Genomic DNA, 23,399 nt, shown 5'->3' with positions numbered 1-23,399 from the left:
CCATTTTACACACACACATGCCCTTGGGGAATGTGAGTGTGCAAAATGTACTCCTAAGCAGATTTCAGGGGTGCAACAGGGTGTCCTTTGGACACCCCTGCACCCTTGAAATTGCATTCTTAATTTGCGAATTTTCAATGGTGAATTGCAAATTAAGAATTTCTTTCCATTCATTCCTATGGGCCTCTAGGCCTACAGGAATGGATGGGGAAGTATTCTTTAATTGAATTGCGATTCCCAATTAGAGAATCGCAATTAAGGAATTTTGAGAAATCGCTATTTTTATAGCGATTTCTTGATGCATTGCATTTTGCAATTCCTTAATTGCGATTCCTTATTTTTCGCAATTAAGGAATCGCAAAATGCAATATTGCTGCATGTGCCTGTAAGTCTCTAGGAAGCTCAGGTCTAGGGCAGCATATATTAGTCCTTCAACGAACGTGTATCTGGTAGCCTGGAATAGGGTTGGATTTACTACGTCTCAACAGGTTTCCAAGCCCACCAGTCAAACACATGCGAACCATGAATTATCACCAACGATGAGGTTAAAGGCTTCAAGAGCTATCTTAGATGGAGTGGTGAAAGCAAGGCCCGACCGAGCGTTTGAACGATCTAGCCATTTTCACGAAAAGGTTTTAGAATATCGTAGAGTAAATTGTTATTTGGAATCTCTGCTGCTATATGGTACACTATTTTGCCTTCTAAAAGCCCTTGAACAGATTATGATCCATCAATCCATTTGTCAACAAATTTATTAAATGTAAAACAAAATCAACAAACAGCTTTTTCAATAAAAGAAAATCCCCAACATCTTAACAAATTAGAAACATATGATTTTGTGCACCAAAACGATTACACAAAAAGACGCAAAAACCCCACCTTCCAAAACATCCATATTGACTCACTATTCGATACTGCAGGCTTTCCAGTATGAATGCTGCCAATCGGGGGCATGGATGGGTGATTTCTGTAGACTTCGATAGAGACATGCGACCTGTTTTTAGTGGCTCTTATATGCTCATGTTTAGTTGGCATGTGGGGTGACAGGTGGACAGTGTCCATGATTCTGGATTTTTCAAGATGACCACTGAATGACTACACTTCAGATACACTACAGGTCTAAAGAGCATCTAACAAAACCACGTATCTATACTTACTAGGGAGAGGGTCAAAGGCATAGTCTGGCCTCACAACTTTTTTGTTTACAACTGCAATTTCTGGGTCCTCGTACATATTCTTAAGTCATTCAATGCACCAAGCTCTCAGCCAGTGGTGCTCAGGATAAATTGAGGAAATGGTTGGTCCAGTACTGGTTGTCAGACACAGTCGAAATAAGCCACTAATTATAGAATAAATACCCGTTTTTCTTTTAAACAGATTTAAAAAGTTGACCTAGGAATACACTGAGAGGTTTTTGATTGTTTTTATTATACTTAGTATTATAGTATTATAGTTTAGTGCGACAATTGCTGATCAAATTTAATACATTTTATATTTTGAATAATCATGTGAACATTATCATTTTAGGAAGGGTGCAACTGAATTTCCCCATAATAAAAATCAATGGCGAGCAATACTTTTAAGTGTTCCTTTTATGTTTTTTAGTAAAGAAAAAGGTGAGCTCGCCCATGGATGCTCTTTTATCACTAAACCCTCAAACCCCTTTTCTCCTGCCTGCAATGAAGCCTACTATTTCTCAATATTGGGCTTCGAGAGGTGCAGACTCCTCTGCTGCTGCCCCTTCCCCCTCTGAGAATGGTACTGCCTCACCCAGGCCAGGATATGAATCTGATCTGTGCTCCCTTCCACCGGGGGTGCTGTCACAGGTGATCATAAGGCGAGCCCCACTGCAGATTTTCTGCTACTACCAGTCTTCGCGGTAAGCATCCTGGAGAACAGTTTTCGTAAGGAAACTTTGCTTTCTAATAATTTTACAAAGCAGTCTGTGTTGTTTGGTGTGTGCATTACCCTGTAACTTTGAGCCAGAGATACACCTCACTGCACACACTGGGAAGCATGTGGAAGAGCTTTAATTACAGAACTGACAGAAGTAGAAGAAGGACAAGCATGTCTGCCATCCTACCCGGAACTTCTTCCTCAGAAGGCTGTTGAGTGCAAAGTCGTCCTTCCACGCACTCTGCGCCTCTTGGATGTTGGCGAGAGTCGGGATAGCTTTCTGTAGCTTCTGCTGGTCTTCAGTGCCATGCTCCAACCGGTACATAGGATCCGTTTCCAGCTTCTTCTTTTCATCATGTTCTAGGAGACAGACAGACAGACCAGCTCAATACAATTGACTGCAACATGAGGTTTCAACTACTTTTAGTGAACACCCAACACCAAACGTTAGTCTAGTTAGATAACTAAAGATTAATGCCCCTGGATAACTTGAAGAACGATTTTATTTAAGCATCTTGATAGTAGTTATTAGAAGTCTGTTTTTCACCCCTTACTTTTCTGCCTTTTTTCTACCTGCCTCTCTGGCTTCTTCAACAAATAATGCCATGTGGGGTTAACTATATAAACACGGATGTATAATCGATAACTGTCTCAACCTATGTTAACCCTGTAACAGATGTCGCAAATGTATTCTGTATAAAAATAAATTAAAAAAAATATGTAAAAAAAGACCAGGAAATATTGTTTTTTATTATCTTAATAAAGTTTTAGGCAATTTTTGAAAACCATGTAACCAATACTAAGATACAGGTTTTTCAAAGCGTATTGAAATGGAAAAGAAGAAACAGCGCTGCAATAAGATATACCATATCTTTCAAAATATACTCTCTAACTGGAAGCAATAATACTACTTCAGGATATATATCTAGGATGCTTAAAGATATTTCCTGGGATTAGGATGAAATGGTATGAGCGTACGTTATGGCCAATATTTGGGAAAGCGTTTTTTGATTAGAACACACACTAACATTATAAATACATACAGTATTAACCATTAACTGAATAAAATAATAAGGATCAGCTTGAGGGCAGCAGTAGGGAAGGAGCGTAAAGTGTTGTAGCTCCACAGCTTTCAAATTTTTTAATCATCCTGATTTTTGAGAAGCAGGCAGCAGAAACAGCATGAATTTGGCTGTGGAAAGAGAGACTTGTATCCCATGTAACCCCAAGGTTTCTTACTGATTCCTTGGGTGAGGGGGACGCACTCAGATCAACTGGCCACCAGAGGTTCGAGTCCAGGGGGGGGAAGGCTGATGGAAGAAAAGGACCTCGGTTTTTCCTGCGTTCAGTCTCAGGAAGTTATTATCCATCCAGCAGGCTATATCACGGAGGCAATCTTTCAAAGGGTCAAAAGTGGTCGGGTGGGGTCGTAATATGAGAACAAAAGCTGTATGTCATCAGCATATGAAGTCAGCTTTATTCCTGTCTGGGAAATTAACTCAGCCAGCGGGGAAAAATAAACATTAAAAAGAAGAGGACTCAATGAAGAGCCTTGGGGTACTCCCCATTTGAGCGGGCGACTGATGGAGGTGTACGGTGGTGTAAACACTGCTTGCGTACGATTGGACAAAAAAGAAGACAGCCAGTTGAGAGCTCTGCCCTGGATGCCTATTGACCGAAGACGGTCCAGCAGGACAGGGTGAGAGATGGTGTTGAATGCTGCGGAAAGATCCAGCTGCACCAACACCGCCCTTGAACCCCTGTCCAGCGTCCAACGTACGGAGTCGGCCATCTCTATCAGGGCTGACTCAGTGCTATAACCGGATCTAAATTCATGTTGGGAATCATGGAATAATCCATGAGTTTCTATAAAACCGGCCAGTTGCTGATGCACCAGCTTTTCGAGAATCTTAGCCGTAAATAAAAGGCAGGAAGTAATGAAATAGGCCTGTAATTGGCCGGGTTGTCCGGGTCGGCGCTGGCCTTTTTGAGGATAGGGACCAGACGGGTGTGTTTCCAGGAATCCGGGTATACACCGGTACTGAGGAAGTCGTTCCAAATACGATTAAGAATAGGATTAAGGAGAGAAGCAAGAGCTTTATATTGCTTGGCCGGCCAGGGGTCACTAGGTGATCCTGACTTACACTTAAGAAGCTCTGCGAGAGAACGATCTTCAGAAATCTCCTCAAATTCTGAGAAGACTGGAGCTAGGGCGTGATGGACAAATAATTTTTCCCTAGTTCCAAGGCTGTCAGTATTGGGGAAAGAATCGTATATAGTTGCTATTTTCTCCTCAAAGTAATCAGAGAGTAGGGTGCAGAAAGATTGCGACACTGGAAGTTGGGGGTTAAGGGCCTGAGGGTCAGTGAAGGTTTTTACCGTGTTGAAAATCTCCCTAGTGGAGCCTTGCACCTTGTTAATTTTCTCCGCAAATTAGCACCGTTTATGATTTATAATTTATCCGATAATCCTTAAGGGTGGCTCTGTACTTAGATTTACTATCCGCAGAACAGGAATTTCTCCAGCAGCATTGCAGAAGTTTACATGCCGATTTACATTTGCGAAGTTCATCCGAATACCAGGGTGTGGCGGGAGCTGGTCGGTGGGTTTTTATAGGACGGAGAGGGGCAATAGAGTCAATAGCCGTGGAAACCCAGTTGTTAAGATTGACCAGGCGTGAGTTCAAATCTAAAGCATCTGGAGGGGCAGCAGAGGGGAGGTGGTCAAATATTACTTCTTGTACTGGATAAACTGTAGACTTTGAGACTTACTCGAAGACCCAAATTGGTTACTGTTTTGAGACAATCTTGGAAATGCTCCCATGTCTTTATTGTGGCTATGCCTTTTATTAGCCAGTGTGGTAAAATACTTCAGTTGGATTGAGATCTAGCCCTTGATGAACAAGTTACTTACCTTCTGTAACGATATATCTGTAAGAAACATAGGTTAGTTAAAGATTCCTTACCTTAGAATTACCCCCAGGCATCAGACTGGTTCTAGAAAGTTTTTTCGACAGCAGTACCTCTGCGCGTCGGAAAGTGGAGTCTGTTGGCTCCACGTCCATTGTTGGCGTCGTGGTCGCCTGGATGACGTTGCGTTAGCTACTTAGATGCTGCCCTTGCGCACTGATGTCAGTTCTGTACACGACTTTCTACGCCAGAAACGCAGAGCCATGCAAGACACTGACCACTGATGCACAAAACTAGGGCACTGAAAGGATGTCCTTAACCTTAGAAATCAGTTTACAGAACGGGGAGGATGGGTGTGGCGGTAAGAAATCTATAACTAACCTAGGTTTCTTGCAGATATATTGTTACTGAAGGTAAGTAACTTGTTCATCTGAAAGAAACAGTTAGTTATAGATTCCTTACCTTAGAATAGATACTCTAGCAATAGCAACCCTGGAGGTGGGTCTGCGGACCAAGTTCACCCCAGGAAGTCCTGGAGGACAGAACGGCTAAAGAAGCAGTCCCTCCGGACTTGGCTGTCCAGGCAGTAGTGTTTTGTAAACGTGTGCAGCGATGCCCAAGTAACCACCTGACAGATGTAATTAAGAGGGACACCTCGTCCCAAAGCAGTAGTGGCTGCTGTCGCCCTGGTGGAATGGGCACGTAGCCCCACTAGAGGCTCTTATTTGCTAAAGCATAGCAGGCTTTAATTCACAAAACAACCCATCTGGAGATGGTCCACTTGTGTACGTCCGGACCTTTCTTGGCGCCCACGTACCCAACAAGGAGCTGGTCATTCACCCGAAACTATTTAGTGCGATCCAGATAGAAGGAAAGCGCACGGTTTGGGTTCAGATGGCGGAGCCTCTCTTCCTTCTTCGAAGGATTGGAGGCGGAAAGAAGGTGGGCAAAGTGATGGTTTGCCCAATATGAAAGGAGGTGACCACCTTGGGAAGAAAGGATGGACGAGCTCTTAGGACAACCTTGTCAGGATGTACAGCCAGAAAAGGAGGCTTGGTCGAAAGAACCTGGAGCTCACTCACTCTTCTGGCCATTGTGATGCCTACCAGGAATGCAGTCTTAAGATTTAAGAGTCTGAGAGGACAGTTGTGAGGCGGTTCTAAGGGAGCGCACATCAAATAGGTCAAGACCGAATTCAAGCCCCACTGAGGCATTACGAAAGGGATAGGAGGAAAGAGACGAGTAATGCCTTTTAATAAACCATTACAACCGGGGATTTGCAGAGAGAAGGCTGATCAGGAAGCCTAAGAAAAGCAGAAATGGCTGAGAGATAGCCCTTGATAGTGCCCAGAGCAGAGCCCTGCTGGGCGAAAGAAAGGAGGAACAAGAGAACCTCATAAAGATGGGCATAAAGGGGATCTACAGTCTTTGCTGCGCACCATGCCACAAATTTGTTCCATCAGCAGACATATACCTTCTTAGTGGAGGGACGGCTGGCTGCCAAGATTACATCACAGACTTCGGGAGGCAAGTCAAATGACGTCAACTGCTGCCGCTCAATCTCCACACAAGGAGGTGGAGGCTGGACAGGTTCAGGTGGAGGACCGTCCCCTGCTGCTGTGACAGAAGATCCTCCCAAAGAGGCAGTCAGATCGGAGGATTGATAGCCATGTTGAGCAGCTCGGGATACCAGACTCTTTGTGCCAATCCGGCGCCACAAGAATGACTTGGGCCTGGTCGTGCTTGAGCTTCTTCAGCACTCGGGACCGCAGTGGTATAAGCGGAAAGGCGTATAGAAGACCGCAACCCCACTCGCGACGAAAAGCGCCGCCCACGAGTGCCGCCTTAGAAATTCCAACGTGCAAAATTGCTAACATTGCGCGTTCTCTTCGTTGGCGAATAGATATAACCAAGGCTCTCCCCACTGCGGAAAGAGACTTTGCATCACCTCCGAGTGAAGACGCCATTCGTGATCCATCATGCACCTGCGGCTGAGTTTGTCCGCCATGGCGTTCAGAGAACCTGCCAGGTGTTGAACCACTAGGGATATGCCCTGATGTTCCAGCTATGTCCAGAGGTGGAGGTCCTCCTGACAGAGTCCACGGCCCCACTCCGCCCTATTTGATGCAGTACCACATAGCAGTGGTGTTGTCCGTGAACAACTGAACTACTCTTCCCGGGACAGAGGGAGGGAATGTTTGAGTGTCAGGCAGATCACCTGAGCTCCAGAAGCTTGACGTGGAGCCCGTACTCCGCCAGAGACCAGAGGCCTCTGATCTCCACCTCTCCCATGTGTTCCCCATCCCATAAGGGATGCATCTGTCACCACTGTGTGTTCTGGTTGGGGAAGGGAGAGGGATTTTGCAAATTCCCAATCCTAGTTAGTGAGCCACCACTGCAATTGTTGTGCAGTGCCCTTCGAGATCTGGATGCAATCGGACAGATTCCCCTGATGCTGTGCTCACAGGAACTTCAGGTCCCACTGAAGAGCCCGCATATGCCACCTGGCATGATCGATCAGCAGAATGCAGGAGGCCATGAGGCCCTGCAGCCTCAGGGTCATCCCAAGCGAAACCCGGGACAGAGGCTGGAAGATCTGATTCATAGCCCGAATATCCCGAACTTGCTGTTCGGGAGAATAAACCCGAAACTGCGTCATGTCCAGAACCGCTATGATGAAGAGGAGCTTCTGAGAGGGGGTCAGGTGTGACTTCGGCATGTTGATGGAGAACCCTAGCGAGTGCAGGAGGTCGGATGTAGTCTGGAGGTGGGAGACGACAGCCTGGGGCGAGCCCGCATTCAACAGCCAGTTGTCCAGATAGGGGAAGATTGGAACCCCCGATCTGCGCAGATGATCTGTGACCACCGCCATCACTTTCGTGAACACCCGAGGGGCGCTGGTAATGCCAAAGGGGAGTATGGTAAACTGGATGTGCTTGTGGCCTACCATGAACCGCAGGTAACTCCGGTGGTCCGGCAGCACGGGGATATGAAAGTAAAAGTCCTGCAAGTCCAACGCAACCATCCAGTCTCCAGGGTCTAGGGCAGACAAGACCTGAGCGAGCGTCAACATCTTGAACTTCTACTTCCTGAGGAAGCGGTTGAAGTTTCTCCCTCTATGACAGTCCCTGGAGCAAGAATAAGACGTTTTGGAAAAAGTATTAACTTCTCCAAGGCCTTTTGATGACCCAGCTGCTGTGCCTTGTCCTCTTTATTGGAGCCCATGCAGCCTGATTTTATCTCTGTCCTTGAGAGTTCTTCCGGAAAACGTGCTACAGTGTGTACATGTGTCAGGGCGATGATCTTCAAGAAGGCAAACAATGCAGACAGAGTGAGGATCTGTCTGAGCCTTCTTATTTTCACAGGATGGACACTTCACAAAAAGTGAAAGCATTCCGACAACAAAATAATCTGTTTCCTGCCATAACAAAATGTAATTGCACTCTAGGTGCTAAAAATGTTGAATGACTCTAAAATAAAAGGTTATGGAAATATTTTTCAATATTTTTGGCCAAAAAGGCAGAGTGCTAGAACCCCAGGATCCTACATCCAGGAGACGTAAAAATGAACTGACCTGTCACCGATGAGGCACGATGGGATACAGAATGTAATGTGACCTCCTAAAGGGACAATGTCAATTTTTCTTCACTACACTTAGCATGGAAGCCTACTGGCTAACAAGGTCTCATATTCCCTTTCCTTTTCAAAAAGGTTATGAAATCTGGCAATTTTTAGACTTTTTTGCAAACATGTATGTAAGGTACTATGGTACAGCGTTTATATACACATATTTATATTGTTGAAAGTGCTACAGGGTCCCAGTGCGTGGGAAGGACTACTTGTGCTTATGACTATTAATGAGGATCCACTGGAAGGTAAGAATAGATTCTCAGTGCTCAGGATTATCAACCAAGATCACATGGAGAACAGCACCAAGAACTCACAAGCTGTCACCTGCCACACTTACTTTCCTGTTACACCCTAATATAAATATTTTAATCCTTGCACACACTCACCTGTGGTCAAAATCTGTTCGTTATCCTTCATATCCCAACGTTCCTCCTTTCGCTGTGCACCACTCACTATGACATAGTCACAGTTGGCAGGATCAGTTTGCATCTCAATGTGATTTACACAGAGGTGGCATTTCATGCGAAACCTGTCCCAGAAAAGAAAGGCAGAGAGGAAGGTCAGCTGGCAGTTAGCACACTGGCATTGCTGCATTTATAGATCTAAAAATCTATTTGCCAGGTTGTTTTCCCACACACAAGACTCTTACCATCACCTCCTCTAACCATATCATGTTTGCTCGCCTGTTGACATAGCACCAGGAAACCCCAAGTGGGTAGTTGTTGTGCTATATAAGCGTGTTAACTTAACTGTCAGCTAGTTTTGCTTGTGCAATGATCCATTTACATCAGGATAAACATATTGCTGAGCAAAACAGGTAACCCAGCTGAACTGACGACCTTCAGTCGGTGGATTAAATGGCCACAATCGGAAGGCCCTGAGGCGATTTCCTTTTTTGGTTCTTTTTACGGGATACCGCCCCCCCCCCCCTACCCCCCTCCCACCTCACCCCCAACCCCTGCTGCCCTCCCCACTTTGCCCACCACTGCAGAGCTGTTCCATTAAGCACTGGTGTGGAGGTGGAGAAATGTCCGGTGGCAGAATAAACGCGGGCCAAAGTCCACATATCAGAACTTTCTTCATTACTAATGTGTTCCATCCTTTACAGCCTGCACATACACCAATAGCCCAGTGGTAAAGGCCAGCGCTGTGTTAATTCTATGAAATCCGTGGTAGGAGGCGATAAGACAAACAAAATAAAGTTAACCCCTTATAAGGATAGGGTACAAGGTCAGTTTTCATAATGCTGCAAGCGAGAAGTATACCCTAAAGATCAGGACACAGCAATAGTATAAAAAAAAGTTTTACGAGAACCCACTGCACGGTTTCTGTGCATACATTCTTGAATGGAATTCACAGGTAATGTCCTTCACTATTTTGCATACCTATCCAATGGATGCCAGTGTGTTCATGTGGGTACCTCCAGATCCCAAAAGATTCATGTTTTTAGGAAAAGGCATCAATACTACTATTCAAGCCCTCATATTCTTGCATCTGGATGGTGGTAACGCTTTGGTGTTTGGACCCTCGATTCCACACGGGCACTCACTGAGATCCCACTTCTGCAGCAGGTCTCAACCAGGGCTGATTGAAATATGATCACATCACACCCATCCTGACGGAACTTCATTGGTTCATCTTGCCAGCCTGCACCATCTTCAACCCCAACGTCATCAATTACAAATCCATCTTGACCAGCCCCCGCTTGTCTTGAGGACGAGATTGCCATTTCTGCTCACTTGCAACCAGACCACTATTAAACTAGAAACTAAGAAATGTAAAAATGAAGAAAGAAGGCAGCAGGCCTTTTCCATCTACGGACCCAGGATCATTCTAGAGCAAAATTCCTGTATCCATACAAACCGACAAAACGTCTGCTCCAATTTAGGAAACAGTTTTAGACACACATTTTTAAAGAACACTACATCACAAAGCAGTAAGAATCCAATATCAAGGCCATTCTCCTCTCACTTGCCGACTCTTATTACCTTTGATACTCTACAGCACTCCGCTGCCTGTTTAGCTAGGTTTGCACTATACAAATATCACATACAGACGTACAGACACACAAACAAACAAAGAAACAGCACCACAATACCAAAACACAATGAACAGTATAATTACAAAGCATAAGGTAACAACTGATGTATGAGGATCACACAATTTCAAATAACAAAAGTAACACAATGTCATACAGTAAAGAGGAAAAACTCACTTTTTCACAAATGACGTTCAAAATAAATAATGGAGGTAAAGAGCACACACCCAAAGAAAGGGCTGCAATGTACAACTCCACATTATGATAATTTTCTCCAACCACCAATGGAGGAACTTTGCTTGTTGAATACAAACACTCACCGAGTTTGACTAGAACGCAGAACCCAAAGGCCAGTAGCGGCACGCCTTATTTACTTTCTTTAGTTTAGGGGGTAAATGAAAAAGACTGTTTTAGTCGTTTCACAATTTCTAACAAACCCTATGTAAATGCAGACCATGGACCGACTGCATGGAAAGTACTGTATTTCCTGGGTGTCTGAAAGTCAATACATTCCTTGGTTCATATAGCACAACGAGCATTCCTGGGAGACGCTTTACACTGAGTGATGCCTTCCCTTTCAATGCTGCTAATGCACCAGTTCTGTATGAGAACCTTACACTCGTGGGCTGCAAGGTCACATGGAGAACGTGTTTGTGCACGCACTTCTGCATACATGTAATGCACTCGCCAGCGCAGCCACTGCCAGGCTCTACCACGGCCCCCCTGACCCGGGCTGGAGGAAGCCCTGCAATTAAATTGCATTAGACTGGTAACAAGTCAACGCCGTTATTTATAGGGTAATGTGATTGCACAGTCAAAAACGGAATCCTAAAATTGCTGTTAATTACAACCCGGACTTTACCTGTAGATGGGTGTTGTATAGTAATTGCCAACTTTCTTCTTCTCTGCGTTGTATCGGACACCTAAAAAAAGGAACAAGAGAAGGAGTGTAGTGAAAGAAGCATTGCCAGAAAACAGACAGAGGGGAGCCCCATAAGCCCACCCTTTGTGGTAAATCTGTGATTCATAAACACTACTAAATATTCCGGGGGCGCTTTAGCAGAAGGCTGGCTGAGCAGGTTTTATACTAGAGGATCGTATAACCATATAATCTAATGATGCACTGTTTACAGAGTCACGGTCAAAGGAGTGATCATGACAGATGAAAGGAACGCGCTGACCATTCCCATTTGATCCTAGAAGAAAACCGAATGTCTTTGATTTAAGAAACAAAACGTCAATACGGCAGAAACACACACAAGGTGAGTGTTGGACTTGGCCCTTTTTGCAGGATCATCCCAGAACTTTTTACCTTCCTCCTGTATTTTTTCTGACCTTTTTGATGTTGGTGTTTTTCTGATCCTGGGCACTTTAACACTGCTGTTCAGTGCTAAAGTGCATGTGCTCTCTATGGTAAACTTGGTAATATTGGTCTACACCTATTTGACATATTTAATTTACCTATCAGTCCCTTGTACAGTGGTATCACCTATACCCTGGGCCAGTAAATTAAATGCTACTGGTGGGCTTGCAGCACTGCTTGCACCACCAATCAAAGTAGCCTTTCAAACCTGTCTCAGGCCTGTGCTACTGCAGGGCCAGCGCGCAGTTTACTGCCGCTGTGACGTGGCACATAAAGTGGTGCCACGTCTGTGACTCCCCTTTTACTACATATCAGTCACCCCTAAGCTAGGCCATAGCTAGCCCTATGGGCAGGGTGCGGTGTAGGTAAAAGATAGGACATGTACCTTAAATGTGTGGCATGTCCTGGTAGTGACAAACAGCCTATTTGGTTTCTCACTACTGCAAGGCTGCCCTCTCATAGGGATGCATTGGAGATTCTGTGATATGTACTTCAGTGGTAATTCCTGACATGAGAGGGCTAGCGTGCTCAAGTTTGTTATGTTTGGAATAGTGGTGATAAATGCTGCCTATTGGCGTTTGTGGATTTATTATCACTATATAAGAAATGCCATAGAATTAGACATTTCTGTGTGCTGTGTGTCTTTGTGCCTGCCTGTTGCGTATTGACTGTCTGGCCTTGGAGTGACAGGGGCTGGGGAGGTGCAGTGGCTCCAGAGAGTCTGGATGAGTCAGCGCTAGGCTGAATAGGCCTGGTCTGCATTTGGAGTGGTGGGAGGAGTAGCACCTGAACCTGAATAGAGCTGTGTGTGCCTTCCACAATGATGGCTTTGCCCCCTTGTAGTGTGTCTGGGGCCAGGGCTTACAATTACAGTGGGGAGTGTTGAGCACTGAAAAGATATTTGTAAGTGCTCCCCAGAACAGGTTTGGACTGAGCTCAGAGCCCTGGGCCAGGGGAGGACAAAGAAACCTACTCGTATAAGTACTGGGACTGTGACCCCATGAGTGGTGCCTACTTGGAACTGAACGGACTCCTGGCAGAGCACTCTGCCAGGAGGAACCGCCCTGGGACCCAGTTGCTGCCTGAGGGGGTGCACTGCATGAAGTGCAGGGTCCTGCATACCAGAAGCGCGTGGTTGGCGCTTTTCAAGTTCTCCTCTAAGCCAAGAAATGGGCTCTTCCTATGAACGTGGCAAGAGCAGCTGTGCCGCAAACCCGTAGTCAGGCAGAGAAACCCTGAACATGGGCGGGGCTCCCTTGAAGAAAAGGAGAGCCCCGCATGTTCTCAGAGTCCGGGTGTGGGCGGGTCAAATGCTGTGAGAAGCTGGGTGGAGAAAGGCCCCGGCCGAAGGGAGACTTTCTGCTCCGTGCCTTCGCGGACCAGGAGGAGGGCCCGACCAGAGTGCTGAGAGTGCGGCCAGCATCCAGAAAAGGCAAAGACAAGGGCTGCTGCACCCGGCACAGCACTGTGAGCTCTGCAGCTCGTCACCTGGATAACAGAGGTGAGGCTGCCCACGTGAGCCATTCTTACAGCCATCTACGAGGCCTCGGAGGGCTGCGTACAGGCCACAGCGTTGTAGGGCTGGGGTAGCTCATGTCTGGCAGAAACGGTGTGTGTGTTGCACCTCCGCTCCTTCAAATTCAAAGCATTGGGGCATTATTAATTTCAAAGACAGGGTGAGTTACACCCTCGCCCCCTTGCTTGTGGCATTGTGCCTGGAATGGGATGAGACCTTGACGGAGACCGCCGGGGACAAGAATTGCCTTCTTCCAGGATATAGGCCGGCGTGTGGCCCGGAAGTCTGTACATAGGACACCAGGTACCCCAAAGGAGAGAGCAGGTGTCACGATAATGGGGGTTTTCAGGTAGCAGTGTGTGCACTGCTACAAGTGGGCTGTGGTGCACGAATGGATATCATTAGGGTGCACAAATGTATCTGGGACTTATGTTCCTATAGCCACATCTGAGAGAAAGTGATTTGTGACTTATGTAATGCTAATGCTTGCATGTAAGAGGGGTTACATGGCCCAGGTTTGCACACTAATGGCAAGAGGTACGACCCTTTAATTTAGCGCCTCGCAATGAAATGTACAACAGTATTATTACACTGTTTTGCGATTCCCAATGGGAAGGCAAATTGCGAGGCTCATTAATATTAATGAGCCTCTCGCAATTTGCGAGCCGACTGGGAATGCCAGGGATGGTGACCTGCTGGACTCAGCAGACCACCATGTCTGGAACAGTTTTTTAATAAAGTAGCTTTTTCTTTTTTTTAAATGAAACGTCTTCGTCTCATTTATAAGGGCAGGCAGTGGTCCCTGAGACTGCTGCCTGCCAAAAAAAATATTTTTAGACACAGTCACAAAGTGGATGGAATTGCGACTGCATTACCACCCTCTTGAAGAGAGTGGTAATTTGCAAGTGTTTTGCGACCGCAATTGCGGTCATAAAACATTCACACATAGCATTGCTGACGCAATTAGGGAGGGAACGCCCACTCCTAATTGGGACTCGCAATTCCTAAATTGCGACCCGCTATTTAGGAATTGTACAAGGCCAACAGAGATTTTGCATGCACAAATGGGTTCGCAAACCCTTTTGCGCATGCAAAATCATGTCGTACATCTGGCCGTATGTACTGTGATAGGGATTTTATTAATGTGTGCACACTGCTAGTAGGTACTATAGTGCACTACTAATGATGTTTAGACATAATGTGTTGTGCTAAGTTCAGTCCTAGCCTGTAATTACTGGTTATCCTTACTGTAATGTGTTTTTACAGTGGCCTGATTGTCCAAAGGATTTGTGCCATTTGTAAAGTCATGACAAGTGCCTGGTGATACAGTGTATAAGTGATTATGTTCTATTGTGTTCTTATGGATAATACAAAGGCTTATTTCTTTAGAACCTTGCGTGAAGTTTTTTTGGTGGTGTGCCTAGTGTGTCGCTGCTGTGTGAGTGGGTTGCGCAAACGCTATACACATTGCCTCTGGGATAAGCCTTACTGCTCTGCCAAGCTACCAAAGGGGTGAGCAGGGGTTATCTTCAGCGTGTAACTCCGTTGCCCTGACTAGTGTGGTGGTTTCTGCCTGGCTTAAGCGAATGCCTTGGCAACCAGAAATCCCATTTCTAACAGTAAGAAATAGAAAATCGAAATAACAAAGAAGGCCAGAGCGTAAGAGTCAAGTGTGACACAAAGCATAGATGTAATGGCCTCTCATTATCCACTGATATGCTGTAAAGGGCATAAAGTACCACACTTACCCATGCCAATGTGATTCTTGCAGCCATCACACCAGATGTTATATGGCATCTCAAATCTGTAGGATAAAGAGAGATGTAACTCATGCTTGTTGTACCAGATCCAAATAACAGACTGCTGACTAGGATTCAGAGGCATTTGAAGACAGCACCTGCTAGCATGACCAAAACAAAGGCAGGGTCATCATATCATATCGTTAATAGTTTTATATTTATAGTTTGCAGAATAACAGGCAAAACAACTATTGTGCAAGGTCTGAAGCCTATTCCTTATGCAAGGGACTCCTTTTATAAGGGATAATGAAATCCTTCTTTCCATTTACCACACATGGTAAGTATATGCAAGGTAAGTAAAATTTAATATGTACATGTTTTTAAAGAACACTTTTTTCCTGTTTTGTGGGAAACCCTTTATCACCACACAGCCCTGAACCCTGAAATTACCCTTACACTCCTTTAGCAATATTCACCCCTAAATTTACTCTTAGCTCCCTTTACCACTACCCACCCCTGAACCCTAAAAGTACCTCCCCTTACCTATTGTTATTTAAAATACACACACAAAGACACATACCTTACCTGTGCTTCCGATGGTAAAAGCATGCAGTGTTACGGCACGTGTCATAAATGCATCTGTATAGTAGAGGATGTGTAGTAAAGGCAAAAGTGGAAAAGACTTTGTGGGAAGGCATATTGCCACTCTGGGTAAAAGTGAATATTATCTATCTCCCAGAGGTATTCACTGGCTGCCTTATGTTTGAGGATTAATTTAGAAATTAAGCTAACTGTAAACCTATAACACCGGTCTAACAAATATATTGCAAAAGAGGGGACATTTGGTTAAAGACCATCTACACTAGGGATTCCCTGCTCAGACGTGAATTCCAACACCGAGTTGCCTAACATAATGCAAAATGGACAATACAATTTGAATAATGAGCACCATTACAAGTCTGTAGATCAACTTGTAATTTATTTGAGGTGTGAAAGGTTATTTGCTCAATTAGTCATAGACTTTAAGTTAAATAATATAAAGTCATAAAATTCTACATTTAAGAAATTAAAGTGACAGGCCTGCCTTATATAACATGCACGAAGAGTGTTACTGTCAAAAGAAAGGTTTGACATCAGTTTCGGAAATCTTGAAATTCTTGTTGACTCTTCAGGGTTAAAGTTAGTAAAAAGATCCTTAAAACTTAGGCACCAGAAAATATTTTCAATTTTAGTGTACACTTGGCCAGAAGATCAATCTGAAGCTACATTTTTAGTAATACCACTATGGCTGATATTATTAGGTAGGTACTATATTTATTTACTTTTTTATGTAAGGATTTTAAATTGGACAGTGTTAGTACAAATAAAACATTTTTAATCAGATGGTTTAATTTGTTTACCTTCACTGCTGGTATAGAAGATGTTCTAAATTTGAATCAGTCACTCAAAGAACGATTACAAACACTCAGACTAAACACTGTAGGCTAAAGGCGTGCTGACATGGTTTCCTAATAACACATTCAGGATACCAGTAAAGGAAACAGGTGACTTCATCCATAACATGAACTGAACATTGACTGATGTTGTAAATAATGTTACTCATTCTCACAGAAAAGTTCGGACACTGCCACCATGAAGATAGAGGAAAGGGCCTTTCTTTTTGTGTACCTGAAGTGAGTGTAGGAATGACATCTTACCTGATGATAAGAATGCCCTGAGAGAGCTTGCGTGCTCTCTCACGGAGAGGGTGACTGTTCTTATATCTGTTGAGAGATCCATGCTGTAAAAATAAATACAGATATATTACTTCGAAGAACTTACAACACAATCACGTGACTTGATAGATATACACACACACAGTGCTTGCTCAGATTAGTGCCTCAGGCCCGCATGACGCGAATGACTGAGACGGATACCAGGAGATTGGGTGCTGTAACTGGCCACGAGCACGTGCACCCGGGCTCTTTTATTGCGGGGCACGTCACTCATGACAACCGTGATTAGGGGTGCATCTGTATCCAGCCCTCAAGGGAGGAGCTGGGAGTACAGCTTCCTGCTGAACAGTAGAACGTGTCCAGCAGGACACAACATTCCTCCCCAACTTTATTGAGGAACAAACAAAACGTTAGTCCAACCTGTGGGGACAAAACAAACAGTTAACCAACACCACATGGTCCATCAGTCTTCTGTGTCAGGTGGCAGGAAAACGTCAGACATGAGCTGGTGACTTTGCTTGCAGCAGGACCATCTCGGCGGGCACCCGTAGTTTAACCTGAGGGGTTAAAGACACGACCCCTGGCTTGGAGACGTCCGCTGCATATCGTCAGTTCACTGATGATGACATGTCTAGCTGTCTTGCATGGTTTTCACTTTGCGGACGTCGGTGATGGTCTGTGGTGAGTTCTAACAGTTCCTTATAGTTCGATGCGTCATGAACATGTATGGAGTCCATGGTGAGAATTCACAGAGGTATTGCCGGATCGACTTTCTCTGTTGAACTGCTTGGCTGTAACTGGTAACCTGTCGGTGGGGCAATGTCTCTTCTCGCTCCCCCGCCTGGGGAGGCCCGTTATTGGGGTTGCTGTGGGACTGCAGGAGGGCTGCGGTGTGGCCCCTTGTGTGCCAACTGGGGGCAGCTTCAGGACCGCCGAGGAGCCGTTACTTAGTCGCACGCACAACCTGCACGAGTGGATGAGTCGTGGCCAAGACTTGCTCTTGCTGCAGCGGTTCAGGTGTAGGCCAGGTTCACAGGTAGCTTCTGATTTCTTTAGTCGGCTGGTGTGGCAACGGTGTAGGACTACAGTCCATCTGTACTCTGGTAGTGGTGTTTGATGCATGTGCTGAGGGCTAGCGTGATGGCGGTTGCCAGCCATGTGGTGAGTCAGGATGACAGATGGTGGTGACTTGCTGGGAGAGTCGGGTGTCATGAGGGACCAAGCAGCCCAGTGTCTCTGCCTGGCTGAGGTTGATCTTCGGTGGCGGCTTGATATGTAGAGTGTACAAATCCTGTCTTGCCTGTCTTGAGCCACTGCCGACTCCATCTTGAGGCGGTGCGAGGGCGGACACTCAGTGCTGATCTTCACCCGTGGCATCTGCGAACAGGAGCATGGATGTTGTTTGACTTAGATTGCTGACACTCTGGGTTGGGCGGTCGTCTGGGGAAGCATTGAGATGAGACTCGGTTTGCGCTTGCTGCGGCTTATGTTTGGTTCTCCCACGAGGCTGTATCCAGGGACGCCGATTGATGCTCACCTGGGGAAGCGTTGTGATGAGACTCGGTTTGCGCTTGCTTCGGCTTATGTTCGGTTCTCCCGTGAGGCTGTATCCAGGGAAGTCCGTCCGCCTTCGTGGCTGTCTGGCGTGTCAGGATGTGCTCTTGGCTTGCTGTGTGAGTCCTCGGTCTTCTCCCTTTGTTGGTCTGTTCAGCCCACTTGTGTTCATCCGGTTCTCAGTGTGACAGGCCTGTCCCTCTTTTCTTTCTTTGAAGCGGCGCTGTTGTGGCACCGGCTTCTGCCTTTCTTCCGGGGTGCTCGTCCGGACTGGTCACTTTGAATAACGGGCTCCGTGTTTGCTGTGCGATGTGACATCCGCCGGTTGTCGGAGCATCTCTTGCTGTGGCGGCCGGCCACGTTGTGCTGACCGGGTTTTTGGCTCTATTTCTGAGTGATGGTGACTTTAAGCTTGCTACCATCCTAGATCCCTATTCTTAGCTTGTTTTGGTCCTTTTCAGGCCTTTTTCCAGAACTAGAAGCATAAACTAGAGGATAGCCGCTTTATATGATGATAGATCCCTTATTCCTGACTCTAATCCATCTATTGCCTATTGGCTTTGACATAATTATGTGTCCTTTCATCATCCTACCTATAGTAGAGGGTGGATCCTGTAGTGCTGACTTTATATTACCTATTGGTAGGGTTTGTGTATAGAGTTAAGTGTCTATTTCATCCTTTTCGGGCCTACAAGGCCCAGAACCAGAGAGACTCCATTTTGCTTTCTGCCTCTGCAGACTGAGATGCATGTAGATCAAGTGTGATGTTTTAGTTATGAGGTGTTGTTTGCTCTTTGCAAACCAGAGAGAACCGGCCGGAGCTGAATCTTATCAGGAAATGTCCCTGGGCTCAAGTCTCTAGACGAAACAAGCAGTTGATCACAGTGGGGGCGTCTGGAGCAGGGAGCCTGGTGCATGGATTTGGTGGGAGGAGGCTACTGGCTGGAACTTTCCACTAGGAGAGAGCATTCAATATTAGCGAAGTGCAGAAGAGGCGGAGCGGTCCGTTGGTTTTTGGAACAGTTCAGGTCAGTTGGTTTTTGGAACAGTTCAGGTCAGTTGGTTTTTGGAGTAGTCAGAAGCAGTTGTGATCAGATGGTGTCTGGAGCTGAAGAGAGAGAAGTCAGATGATTTTTGGAGCTGAAGAAAGCAGTCAGTAGCAGTTACTTATCAGAAGGAGTTGTGATCAGTTGGAGCAGGCAGTTAACAGCTGGAGTTTGGAGTGATGCCTTTTGGAAGAGACTGAAGTTATATCGTGGATTAGTCTGTGGGAGCAGCTGGAGTGAGTTGGACATTGGAGCTGGAACAATCAGACAGAGTGAAGAAGCTAGTGGAGCGAACGGTTATCAGAGCGGCAGAAACGATATCATTAGACTGAAGTTGGAAGGTGAAGACAGTTCGTGGGGGAGAGGAATCCAGTGCAGAGTGATCAGCACAGATGTGTGTCCAAGAGTGCAGGGGAAGAGTCTGAGATGAGCCAAGGCACGGACGAGAGAGGAACCCAGATGACAGCTAGAACAAGACTTCATATTAATCAGGTGATATCTGTCCTGTTATATTAGTGCCCCTATACATTAATCTTGTCTTTTATTTCCTAGGCTAGATTCCCTACTGTATTGTTATACTGATTAATCCTTTTTCTTTCAGCGGTGTGCAGTCTGTTATAATCCATTTCCCTTTTTAGCTATCTACAGTTCCTGTAAGCTATATGTGGATGTGTTAGTAATCTGAGTTTTCTTGTTAATAAAGAGACCCCGCAGATCTGTGTATGTGTTTATTCCCCTTTAATTTTCAGGCTATGTCTAGATTGCTAGTTATTGTGATGTTATAATAATAAAGGAACCCCAGTTCTTAGTGAACAGCTGTTCAAGAGTTATTATTCATAATAAAGTTAACCTTTCTTCTAGTCAGATGCTGTTATGTGAACGGATGCATCTCCCGCCCAGGTAAATGGTAACTGAGCAAGGGAGTAGAGGAGCACGTACATTAGTAAATAACCTTTGCATATTGTAATTTGGCCATTCTTGTGTACCACATAAAATATAACAATTGTATAGGAGACATCCCCAGTAGATATTAGATATATAGAGAAACTTCCCAACAGAGAGATAGAGAGCTGAAGGTATTCATAGGACAGTGATCGTCGTTGTGTAGCGGCGTTAATGAGAGCATTGATCGTGATCAATGTGTATACCCACAAGATTGTGGCTTGAGAGAGCACTGATTGTGGTCAGTGTGTAATGAGATCGCCGCTAGGGAAAGTGGCGTTAGTGAGAGCATTGACCGTGGTCAATGTGTATACCCAGAGGATTGTGGCTTGAGTAAATACCCACAGGATAGTGGCTTGAGTAAATACCCACAGGATTGTGGCTTGAGTGAGCACTGATTGTGATCAGTGTGTAATGGTAAGTAATCGGAACTGCCCCCTTCACTATGAGTAGGAGGGTAGCATAGTCTGGGTCTGAGTTACCGCGAGGCCATAAGGTAGGAGTGTGGTGTAGAGCATGGAAGTCCTTAGTAATCAGTGAGTATTCCTAGTAAACCTATAGATTTAGTGGTGTTTTTGATGATATGAGCTTGTATATTGCTAATTCCCCATCCTCAGGTAGGTACCCAGGTGCCTTGCTAAATAGGTCCTGAGGAGGGAGGTGGTTACGTTTCGGCTGGATTGGTGGTGTCTTGGTGAGCTGATTCTATGTGGTGCGAAAATCCGGTCTTTACACACGTGCAGTGTGCAACTCCTCTTTTGCCTATCTTGGGTCACCGACGACTACATCTTGAGGCAGTGTGAGGGAAGGTTGTCTTTGGCCCACTGCAGGGCTTGGCTGGGGCCATAGAGGTGTAGAAACTCTCTTTGCTGTCTCCAGCATCACTTCTTCTCTTTGGAGAGGTCTCTCTCTTCTGGGCATTTGCTTGTGCTGACGAGCTTCTGGGAGCTTGTGTCGCGCTTCTCAGACTTCTCGCTCTTGGATCTTCTGTAGGGTGTCATCTTCTGGGGCTTGGCTTGCCCCTTTACCTAGCTTACGGTGATCTCGGTTCATTCCTGGGGTGTGTGTTTGTGGGTTTCTCGTTGGTGACCTGGTGTGGTCATTGCAGCAGAGCGTCATGTGGCTGTGGCTGCAGGTGACCACTGGAGAGTATCATGTGCACTTCTAGCTGTCTCGGTTTTCCACTGCAGCGGAGGCTGTCACTTGATACTTGCTAGGTGGCAAAACTACTGTGTGCCCTGCCGGAATGTTCATTAGGATGCCACAGCAGTCGTTTCTTGCAGGCCACGTCACAGCAGCTCTCTTCTACCAGGGGCTGTGAGTGTTGGGATCACAGGCCTTGTTGTGGGTCACTCTGGATGAATTGCTTCTGGCGAGGTCATGGGGGTGCATCATGAGCTTGCTAGCACCAGTGTGTGAGTCAAATGGTCATCAGCCTTCCTGCAGTGGTGAGATATGCCCACCAGGGGCCTGCAGTGCAACCCTGGCCTGTCTTTGCTTAGTGTGCCTGAGTGCTGTGATCCTAGTTGTATTGGTGGCAGGAGTAAGGGCCGACAGGTATCACTTAATGTAAGGGAACAGCCTGTGTTGCACCCCATCATGGTTACATGTCTCTGTACCTCTTTTCTTTACTACGCTATCCGCCTCGCAGCGTACCGAGGGTGCTGGTGTGGTGAAGAGATTCAGAAAAGGGAGTGGTGATGGACAGGGTATCTGAATTAAACAGAACACTCGTACCCAGTCAACAGATCAGGGCTTGATCCATCACCGTTTTTTAGCTCACTGCACCATCCCAGCTCAGAACCTGGCTACATGCAAATTAGTCTGTCCCTGGCCTTGAGCTAAAAAACGGTGATGGATCAAGCCCTGATCTCTCGACTGGGTAGGAGTGTTCTGCTTAATTCAGATACTCTGTCCATCACCACCCCCTTTTTTTCTGAATCGTTTTGTCCACCATAAGCGTGGAAGGGTATGCTCAGACATGAGTCCCTTGCTCACTGCACCATCAGGATTCAAGCAAGCCGGGCCGAAGACGGCTGTATTGCCAGAAACCAGTCCCCGGAAGCTTGTTTCCTTTCCAGTAAAAGAATTGACTTGGTAGTTTGGTCTGCCCTGTTCCCATGATGCACTGGGCCAGGGACAGACTAATTTGCATGTAGCCAGGTTCTGAGCTGGGATGGTGCAGTGAGTTAAAAAAACGGTGATGGATCAAGCCCCGATCTCTCGACTGGGTAGGAGTGTTCTGCTTAATTCAGATACTCTGTCCATCACCACCCCCTTTTTCTGAATCGGTGTGGTGAAGAGGGCAGCGAGGTGGCGCTGTTGACGGCGGTACTTGCAGGCCGTGTGAGCCGGGCCGGTGAAGTTCATTGGGCTGTTTCAGGAAAAGATCCCTTATACTATTTTTTGGTTGCAGTCTTTCAGCAGCTACGGACCGCGCTGGGGCAGAAGCTGAAGCCTGGGACTTGTGGTGCTGTGCTACGTTCGACCACTAGATGGCACGGCTGGTGCTCATACTGTGCATTGCAGCAGTTCCCCCTCTCGAAGGCAGGCTACCCGGGCTGGATCTGCTGGCTGGAGTTTGTTTGCGGGTAACTCCTGAAGACCGCTGGTTTGCCACGCTTCTCTAAATCAGCTGCTGGAGCTTGGGGCTGTTCGGTGGTGGCATCCAGCGCTGGGCCCAGACACTTGCTGGCAAATAGAACCCACGGCCGCACGCCTACCTCCGGACCATGTTGATCGCTGAAGGAAAGTAGGGGCGGTGCACATGGGCTGGGCGGCTTGCTGGCAGCGATGGAGGTGCCTTGAGCACGGGTCGCGCCGCAATGTATTTCTCCGCGTCCCGGCTCACACAGATGCAGGTTTGACACCGGGTGAAAAGCAGCCTCAGTTCTCATCCTCACTGTTTGGGTGTGCACCAGGCTGGCGGGTGACGGCCTTCTCGCTCCCGCACACAATGTGTGCATTGGGCGCCGCTTCGCGCCAGTGCGGTCGCTGGTGCCTCGCAGATGGAGGAGGCACGGGGACACTCGCCACCTTCCCTTCGGTGCC

At 46.4% G+C, this 23,399-nt stretch overlaps 1 protein-coding gene across 1 annotated transcript in view; it reads right to left on the bottom strand.

Moving 5' to 3' along the window:
* Positions 1–23,399, bottom strand: part of YJU2B (YJU2 splicing factor homolog B) — a 93,122-nt gene that overhangs the window by 57,487 nt on the left and 12,236 nt on the right. Inside the window, exons 4-8 of the mRNA XM_086924474.1 lie at positions 16,789–16,871; positions 15,101–15,156; positions 11,336–11,396; positions 8,822–8,964; positions 2,084–2,256 (exon numbers count right to left, since the gene is read on the bottom strand). Coding sequence (XP_086780600.1) covers positions 2,084–2,256; positions 8,822–8,964; positions 11,336–11,396; positions 15,101–15,156; positions 16,789–16,871 — 516 coding nt within the window. The remainder of the gene's footprint in view (positions 1–2,083; positions 2,257–8,821; positions 8,965–11,335; positions 11,397–15,100; positions 15,157–16,788; positions 16,872–23,399) is intronic.

Source organism: Lissotriton vulgaris, chromosome 5 (assembly GCF_964263255.1).
Source record: "Lissotriton vulgaris chromosome 5, aLisVul1.2, whole genome shotgun sequence".
Classification (NCBI taxonomy): Eukaryota; Metazoa; Chordata; class Amphibia; order Caudata; family Salamandridae; genus Lissotriton; species Lissotriton vulgaris.
Note: the sequence above shows the minus strand (reverse complement) of the source record. Positions and strands in the feature narration are given on the sequence as shown.